General features: G+C 48.6%; 1 protein-coding gene across 2 annotated transcripts; it reads left to right on the top strand.

Annotated features, from left to right (window-relative positions):
* The first annotated feature begins 13 nt into the window (after window positions 1-13).
* On the top strand, window positions 14-8,938 carry rnf139 (ring finger protein 139). 2 transcript variants are annotated; one of them, XM_020651664.3, is made up of 6 exons: window positions 14-353; window positions 4,025-4,680; window positions 5,003-5,150; window positions 5,235-5,341; window positions 5,637-5,888; window positions 6,645-8,938. In XM_020651664.3, exons 1-6 carry the CDS (start codon window positions 191-193, stop codon window positions 7,419-7,421), a joined length of 2,103 nt encoding a protein of 700 aa, XP_020507320.1. In that variant the 5' UTR covers window positions 14-190; the 3' UTR covers window positions 7,422-8,938. The 2 variants fall into 2 exon arrangements, with proteins under 2 accessions (XP_020507320.1, XP_065804352.1); XM_065948280.1 differs by lacking the exon at window positions 14-353 and adding an exon at window positions 1,361-1,965.
* The last annotated feature ends 31 nt before the right edge of the window (window positions 8,939-8,969 follow it).

Raw genomic sequence — 8,969 nt, 5'->3', positions numbered from 1 at the left:
CAGCGCCTGCTCGAAATAGAACAGCAGAAGAAGAAGCAACAGGAGGTTTGGCGGACATGGCGGACGACAGCAGGTTCAGCGCTCTCCAATAAACAGCAGGCAAAGTGAAACCAAAGAGGACTAACTCTTATTTTAACGTTTCATGGATAAGCCGGACTCCCCAGGACTGTGAGCCCTCCACTACAGCCGCATGGCGTCCACTCAAGCCCGGATAGGCCAGCAGGCCTTGGCGGTGTTGGATGTAGCTCTGCGAGTCCCCTGTATCTTTATTATCGACGCCATTTTTAACTCGTACTACGACCCCGGCTCGGGCTGGGCCGGTGCCGTGGGGAAGGTGCTGGTCAGAGTCTCAGGTGTGTATAAAAAGTCCGACAAACGAGCCTCGCATTCAGCTAACAGCTACATCACAAGGACAGCTAGCTGCCTGACGTTTAGCCGTGACGTTCACCTGCAGCGTGAAGTTATGTCACCTGTCACAGCGACTTTAAGCCGATTTACCGAGCAGCAGTGATATCACTACAAGCTTAACTCGTCTATCTCAGCTCTGATTTCATGTCAACAAGTCGCTAACTACCAGCAACGTCAGGTAAAGTCTGACAGGTGTTTGTATCCCTGCCGGTGTTTCGGTGTCGAGGGTGACCGTGTTAACTGATGACTGTCAGCAGTATGTGTCTGACGTTGTCTTGGTTACAACAGCTGTTGAAGACGTGAAGGTTCCCAGTGAATTCATCTTTGATTAGTTTTTAATAAGATATATTATGTTATATGTGTGGTTCAATACTTGTATCGACATCACCTGTTCTCAAACGATACATTATTTAAGTGTACATGTATTTCATCAGGCAAGTGACAGGTGTGTCGGAGAGGAATGAGTCCATCAAATATTTCTGACGAACTCCTGAAAGCTGGAGAGGAGAGGGGGGAGAACAGATTGTCTAACAGGGTGATGGAGGGGGTGGGGGGGGGGACCAGCCTTAAAAAGAGTCTTACTTCCAGAGTCAGGTGGTTAGGACCAGGTAGGAAAGGAGTGAATGAACTCATCACAAATTGCAAGCAATCTCCTTTACACGGTTTAAGTTGCTTGATGCACAAAGTTGATAATGAAAACAGAAAGTTCCCATTATTGGATGTCGAGGACAAATGGGTCTGAATATCGTTTGACATTCTGGTATCGAGACGAGCCTGTTGATGAGGAAGTATCTGCAAGATTATTTTTTTTTTAAATCGTCGGTGGCCTAGTGCTTAGTGTGCAGGCTCCATGTGCAGATGCTGTTGTCCTCAAAGCGGGCAGTCCGTGTTCGAATCCGCATGTCATTCCCCTCTCTCTCTCACACACTCTCTCTGTCTCTCTCTCTCTCTCGCTTCAGTATTTCTGTGAGTGACTGGTCGATTTCTAATAATAATGAAATAATTCATTTTTGGGACCATTTTTCCTTTACTATATTGGACAGGGCTGCACATTGCTGCAGTGGTTAGTCCTGTCCCCTCACAGCGAGGAGGTTCCAGGTTTGAATCCCCGTCTGGCAGGAGCCTCTCTGTGTGGAGTTTGCATGTTCTCCCCGTGCACGTGTGGTTTCTCTCCGAGTACTCCGGCTTCCTCCCACAGTCCAAAGACGTGCTCGTTAGGTTAACTGGTGACTCTAAATTGTCTGTAGGTATGAATGTGGGTGTGGCTGGTTGTCTGTCTCTGTATGTCAGCCCTGTGATTGGCTGACGAACAGTCCAGGGTGTATCCCTGCCCCTTGCCCAATGACAGCTGCGATCGGTTCCAGCCCCCCCGCGACCCCTAATGGGTAAGAGCGGTAAAGATAATGGATGGAGAGGACAACTGAAATGTTGGGAGGGGAGAGGTTGGGCCATTATGCAGCAAAGTGCCGAGGTCGGATTCGAACCCATGGTTGACAGCGGACTAAAGCCTCTGTACATGTGGCGCAGGACGTAACCGCTAGGCTACCGTCTCCCCATGTAGGAATGTTAAAGTACTTTATTGTTTTGTTTCTCAGCATTCGTTACAAACATTCAGAAGATCTGTTTTTAAGACGGTTCAGTACTGAAATGTTGATCGAGTCGAGAGTAACTTTTTTTTTTCCTTTCCCGTCGTGTTCCCGTCCTTTGACCCGGTGGTCATGAATCTCTGCTGTTTTTATCTTGTGGTTAGACGAAGCTCTGCTCACACAAACAACTCGGAATTTATACAACTCTCAGTGTGCAGACCTTTGAGCAGCTCGGGGGGGGGGGGAGGGGGAGGGGCAGTAACAGCACAGAGAGCTCCGACATGTTCACCTGACGGCAGGCTGATGAGGGATGTTTCAGGAGAACACAAAGTCGTGACCTTTAACCTTCTGACTGAACTCACTCTGATGAAAACGTACAAATAGAAACGTTGTCAATGTGTGAAGGAGTTTGTCTGCAACTGTTGATCCCCAAGGTTGGCCACCTGACCTGATTTAACACTTTCTTTATTAATCCAAGAGCCATCCGAATCCATCCAACTGCTAAACAAACAAGATTCCACCTCGCGCTCGAGCGGTCAGACGGATTTTCTTCCTGCTCCTCCAAACTATTATCAAACATAGTATGTTGGACTGTAGTCTGACCTCTGACCTCCAGTCGTGGTTATTCTGCAATACACCACTAAGCTGGTTTCTGGTCTTGAAATGAGGAAGTAAACAACAGTCCAGCTGACGTCAAACGCCGTCTCAGTGTAGCGTCCACTTGGAGTCTGAAATGAGCAGACGAGAGACTCATCTCAATCAACAAAGATAACTGGTGGTCTCTTTGTGTGGTTTGGTATGACTGTGATTATTTCCTCTGTTACGATGGACGCTGCTGTCCGTCATGTCGACCTCTGACCTGCCGCTTTGCATTGTGGGAAACAGACTGGTTTGATGCAGACTGTAGGTTTTTACAGAATCAGGACGACATCTGGGTATTTTTAGCAACACATTGGTTCATCTACTTGAATATTAGGAGGTTAAGAAAACAGCCATCTACTGCCTAAGATGTTTCCCTGAGCTGGAGTCTTACAGCGACACCTACAGGCAATACAAAGTACTACAATAACAAGTCAGTTTCTTATTCTGGCTCTTAGCTTGGGCGTCTTCTGTTTCGATATCACGACATGCCGTGTAGGAAGCTGACAGGAGGAGTAGTTTATCTGACCCGTTAGTGTCTCTGCTTCTGACGTGTTTTGCACTTTCACTCGACAGTCGACTTCCTCCAAACGTTAGGTCATCGCGTCTTCAACGTGAATTCTGCGCCTTTTAACCTCATCGTTACCCCGACATGTTTCTGTTTTCTCACTCTGATCAGAAGTCAGATTGTCTCTCAGTCTGTCTCTCCGCAAAAGCAACCCGCTGGAGCAATTCTAAATCATGTATCGATCACTTTAAAGGAAGAATATGCAACTTTTTGATCCAGCAGCCTTGAGCACCAGCATGAAACCAAAACAACTCTGTTGTGTTAGCCTGCTAATGCTAGAGCTCTTTATTATGCTGGTATCTTCACACTGCATGCACATTTACAGGAAATGACCGTGATCTAAAAACGCTTACATGACATTCAATTAAGCAGTGAGTACAGTATGTTATTCTTCTTTTCTCTAGTCCCTCAATTAAACAACTTTTATATGCCGAGCCCGCCGTCCCATCCATGTAAACACGCTGTAGATACAGAAAACATCACAGACAGTTGGACTCTGGTGTTACACTCATTGTAGACAGTCATGACTCACAGTTATTTTCAGAGGATATACTTGATTTCTATTGCATTTAAGTGTGAAAAACCGCATATGAAGCCTGTAAAGGAAGAACATGCAATTTTTTTTGTCTCTGCTGATTGTGTCTCTGCTGATTGTGTCTCTGATGATTGTGTCTCTGGTGATTGTGTCTCTGCTGATTGTGTCTCTGCTGATTGTGTCTCTGGTGATTGTGTTTCTGCTCATTGTGTCTCTGGTGATTGTGTTTCTGCTGATTGTGTCTCTGCTGATTGTGTCTCTGCTGATCGTGTCTCTGCTGTGTCCCAGGTGTCCTCGTCTCCAGCGTGGTGCTGCTGCTCTCCCAGAAGGCCTTGTTCAAGTTCTACACCCTCTTCTGTGCCGTCCTCCTCGGCATGGCGGCGGTCCTCTTTAACTACTACGCCACCTCTCACATAGACTTCTACAGCGCGTACTACAAAGCGGCGCTGGGCTTCAGGTTACTGCCGAGGAACGGGCCCACGCTGTGGCTGGGCATGGCCGCTGTGCAGCTGGTCTTCGGCATCGGTTACGTGTTCCTGCTCAACCTGCAGTCACTGTTTGCTGCACTGGTGGTCCTGGACATCATGATCCCTCTGTGGGGAATGATGATCGAGCTGCCTGCAGACGTCAGACAAATGGTGGCCGTGTTCTCGGGCATGGCGCTGGCTCTGAACACGGCCGTGTGCCTCGCCATGAGGCTCAAATGGTTCTACTACTCGTGCCGGTACGTCTACCTGCTGGTCCGGCACATGTACAGAATCTACGGGCTGCAGCTGCTTCTCGAGGACACCTGGAAGAGGATCCGGTTCCCCGATGTGCTGCGGGTGTTCTGGCTGACCCGGGTCACAGCACAGGCGCTGATCCTGGTCTACGTAGTGCGTGCAGTGAGGAGGGAGAGCGGCGACGCTACAGGCGGGGCCACAGATGGGAGCTCGGACTCACAGGTGAGATCAGAAACACTCGTGAAACCGATTTATATATTTCTGCATGTTTTCATTAATCCTGATTCTGTAATGGTTTATTCATCGGGCCGGATGTCCGCCTGATCGAGCATCGTCAGAGAAACGATTTTTAAAGCCAGAGGATTTCTCGATGCAGTACTGTTCAGACTGCATCGTCATAACAGGACGAAGACGAAAGAGTCTGTAATCTTGTGACTGCAGCTTTAAGGAGCAGTGAAAACGGCGTCAGCGTCGTTGACATCAAGTCAGAGTTTCACATCAAGTCAGAGTTTCACATCATTGTGTGTGACTGTTCCGTTTCCAGGGTTACCTGCTGAGCTGGGATGTGTTCTGGGATCTGACCAGTAACCTGATCATCTCGGGCTGTGACTCCACCCTCACCGTGCTGGGGATGAGTGCCGTCATCTCGTCCGTGGCACACTACCTCGGCCTCAGCATCCTGGCTTTCATCGGTAACACTCAGAGCTCGTTGCTTTAGAATCAAAGAAAGGCCGCTCATGAAGTTCACTGTTTCTTCTTCTCTTTTGACCCTACAGGTTCCACCGAGGAGGAGGACAAGCGTTTAGGTTTCGTCGCTCCGGTTCTGTTCTTCATTCTGGCTCTGCAGACCGGCCTCAGCAGCCTGGACCCCGAGGAGCGCCTGGTACGTTACATCATCCCTGTTTTAATCTCTTATTTTGAAGAGTCACGAGGTCACAGGAAACAGGAAACAAAGGTTGCTTCAACGTCTTGAACCTTTTCACCTTCACCTTTAAGTCGAGCAGGCTTAAGGTTTAATTTAACTTTTAATTGGCTGAGAGGTCAAAGTTCAGGGCAACATCTCTTACCTGAGCAGCAGGTGTGTGCGTCACAGATCCTCCTCTGGAGGAAGTTGTTACCCTTGACCTTTTTGAAATCTGTGTTGAGCACTCTCTGTGACATTTGTCTTGGCTCTGCAGGTCCGTCTGAGCAGGAACATGTGCCTTCTGCTGACCGCCATCCTGCACTTCATCCACGGCATGACCGACCCCGTGCTCATGTCACTCAGCGCCTCCCACGTCTCCTCTTTTCGACGCCATTTCCCCGTCCTGCTGGTGTCCTCGGCGCTCTTTGTGCTCCCTGTGGTGCTCAGCTACGCCCTCTGGCATCACTATGCCCTCAACACGTGGCTGTTCGCGGTCACCGCCTTCTGCGTGGAGCTCTGCCTCAAGGTGACGACGAGAGGTTCATGTTGACAGTAGATTTTCTTCACTTCCTCTTTCCTTTTCGTCTTTAAATGTCCCATATTATGCTTTTTCTGGTTTTATATGCTCTTTAGTGTGTTTTCCAAGTGTCCTGTGCATGTTTAGGCACATCTATGTGCAAAAATTAAAATCCGCAGAAACGCGGCTTCTCCTACGTCCTCCTGTTAGCTGTAGCATTAGCCGCATGTAACGCTCGGTTCTAGCCCCCCTCGATAAAAATTTGTCAGTGCGACGTCATTGTCAGTGTGAGATCACTATTCTAAGTCTATTGGCTCGTTGTGACAAGCCCTGCAGCTCATGTTGAAATTTCCGAGAACCGTGCTGAGCAACTGACCAATAACGACAGAGCGGATCGGCATACCAATCAGAGCAGACTTGGCCCACGTGGGGTCTAACAGTGGGGGCTCAGCAGAGCATAGCTGACGGACTCAGAGCGTAGAGGGAGCAAAGAGGAGCAGTACATGAAAACAGACACTTTTTTCAAACTTTATCTATTGTGAACGTACAAAAGTAGGTACATAGATTAAATATACGAACCCCAAAAAGGGCATAATATGGGCTCTTTAAGTTAAACTATGGCTCGTTTAGATATGTGCAGCACACTCAGGGCTTGACACAGTTTGTTTTCTTTCGTCTCGTGTGCGGAGGTTTAGCGGACGCACACGACGCACCGCCCTCCTTTTGTATCCGTTAGCTAACCCGTGTCCCCGCTCCCTCCTCCAGGTGGTCGTGTCTCTGACCGTCTACGGCCTCTTCATGGCGGACGGCTTCTCTAACGTCCTGTGGGAGAAGTTGGACGACTACGTCTACTACGTGCGCTCCACAGGAAACATCATTGAGTTCCTGTTTGGCGTCATCATGTTTGGGAACGGCGCCTACACGATGATGTTCGAGTCCGGCAGTAAGATCCGCGCCTGCATGATGTGTCTGCACGCTTACTTCAACATCTACCTGCAGGCCAAGAATGGCTGGAAGACCTTCATCAACCGACGCACGGCCGTCAAGAAGATCAACTCGCTACCGGAGGTACGCGGCGACCAGCTGACGGACATCGAGGACGTGTGCGCCATCTGCTACCAGGAGTTCTCCACGTCGGCTCGCATCACGCCGTGTCACCACTACTTCCACGCTCTGTGCCTGAGGAAGTGGCTGTACATCCAGGACACGTGTCCCATGTGTCACCAGAGAGTGTATGTGGAGGAGGACAGCCGAGACAGAGCCGCCTTCTCCAACAACAACGGAGGCTACGCAGTGCCGCAGGACGCCGCTGCTGCAGCCCCGGCCGCTCCGGGGGAACCCCAACACGGACAGCAGGCCGCCGAGCCGCCGGCGGACGGAGCTGCAGCGGGCGTGCAGCCTGCAGGAGGAGAGCTGGACAACGAGCTGCTGGAGGACAACGACAGCATCGAGTACGACGAAGACGAGTGGGGGACTCAGAACGGCAGCACGCCGATAGAGGAAGACTATATCAACGATGACACAGACTCCACGGAGGACTGACGGAGACCAACTCCGAGAGAAGAAAACATTTATCTTTATTATATTTAAGTTAAAAAAAAAAAAAAAGAGTCTAAAAGTTCAGCTTCTTCATTTGTTCTGGAAAACGTCAGGGATGTCTTTCTGTCTTTCTTCTTTCTCTTTGATTTTCACTTTGATTTCTCTCTAAGGGCTCGAGGAGGAGGAACTGCTGCTCCCCTGTGTGTGTGTGTGTGTGTGTGTGTATGAGAGTGTGCATGTGTGGGAGTGCGTGTTTCAAAATATGGCATACTTTTCTCAACCACGTGTTTTAAAACAATACAATCCTCGTTATATTTTAAACCAAACAGAGAGCACTCTGTTTAAATTCCTCAACATATTGTGGATGTGTGGAGAAGAGGGAGGAGCCATGGAGGGGAGGGGTCTTGAAGAGCAGGGAGTGGCCATGAATGGGAGGGGTCATGAAGAGGGAGGAGCCATGCAGAGGAGCTCCTCCCTCTTCTCCACACACAGAAGCAGAGGAACCGGTAAGTCTCTGAATGAACGAGGACAGAGCTTTGGTTGAATTATTTAGTTTGATCAGATTCTAAACACGCAGGATGAATAAATCCGCATCGCCATCATGCTCAAAGTCTTAAAGCAAACTCACTTCAAGAACATCCCGTCGACCAGCAGCCGCAGTTCTGTGTGTGTGTGTGTTTGCCGACAGGTGTTGTAATTGGACGATGTCTTAAAGCTGCACTTTCTTGCTCCCTCGCTGTCCTGCAGGGAAACTCTGCTGTGTGTCAGTCGGTTCATTGAAGATAAAACTGTCGAATGATTGATGTTTCGATGGATCTGCAGGTTTAAGTTGCACGCCGTTTAAATCTCATAGGGAAACCCTCGCTCCACTCAAGCTCCTCCCACTTATTCAAATGTTGCCAACGTGTTTCACAAACTGTGTGTAGGACTTTGTCTGCAGTATTTGATGTTGAGGATTTTGATTTTTAACTTTTGGTCAAATGTATGAGTGAGTGTTGATCGTCCTCTCTCTCTTTGGTTGAACATGTAATAACGATCTGTAGTTTTTTTTTGTTTGTTTTAAAGCGTTGGTACGTTTGGATCCATTAATCGTTAAATTAACAGATCGTATCATAAAGTCCGAACACTTGTCTCGTTCTCTGTCTCGCCGTTTGTCGGGTGAAATCGTGGCAAGCAGGTCGATCTGAGCTCGTTAGTGTTCAACACTTACTCTGAATAAGTGGAACGTGCGGCAGAGAGAGGGAGGGGAGCAGGTTTCTCTCAGCTCTGCACGAGCAGAGACACACACATTAGCACACACACACAGAGAGAGAGTGTGTGTGCGTTGCGCGTGTGTGTTTGCGTTGCGTTTGTTGCGCATGTGCGTTGTGTGTGTGTGTGTGTGATTCCAAACATGACGTGCTACTGTAATCACTGATATACCTCTTTATCATGACTTACTACTGGTCTCTTGTGTGACCTCGCTTACATTTGTGTACATTATTGTACATATAATAAAACACAACATGCACACTTCCTGATGTGAGTTTTCAAAATAAGAGTTTTATTTTT

Source organism: Labrus bergylta, chromosome 19, assembly GCF_963930695.1.
Source record: "Labrus bergylta chromosome 19, fLabBer1.1, whole genome shotgun sequence".
Classification (NCBI taxonomy): Eukaryota; Metazoa; Chordata; class Actinopteri; order Labriformes; family Labridae; genus Labrus; species Labrus bergylta.
Note: the sequence above shows the minus strand (reverse complement) of the source record. Positions and strands in the feature narration are given on the sequence as shown.

Coding starts and splice junctions, on each gene's coding strand:
- rnf139 (XM_020651664.3), top strand. CDS start 191: ATGGCGTCCACTCAAGCCCGGATAGGCCAGCAGGCCTTGGCGGTGTTG. Junction 354..4,024: donor GGTGCTGGTCAGAGTCTCAG/GTGTGTATAAAA, acceptor GCTGTGTCCCAG/GTGTCCTCGTCTCCAGCGTG. Junction 5,342..5,636: donor TGGACCCCGAGGAGCGCCTG/GTACGTTACATC, acceptor TTGGCTCTGCAG/GTCCGTCTGAGCAGGAACAT.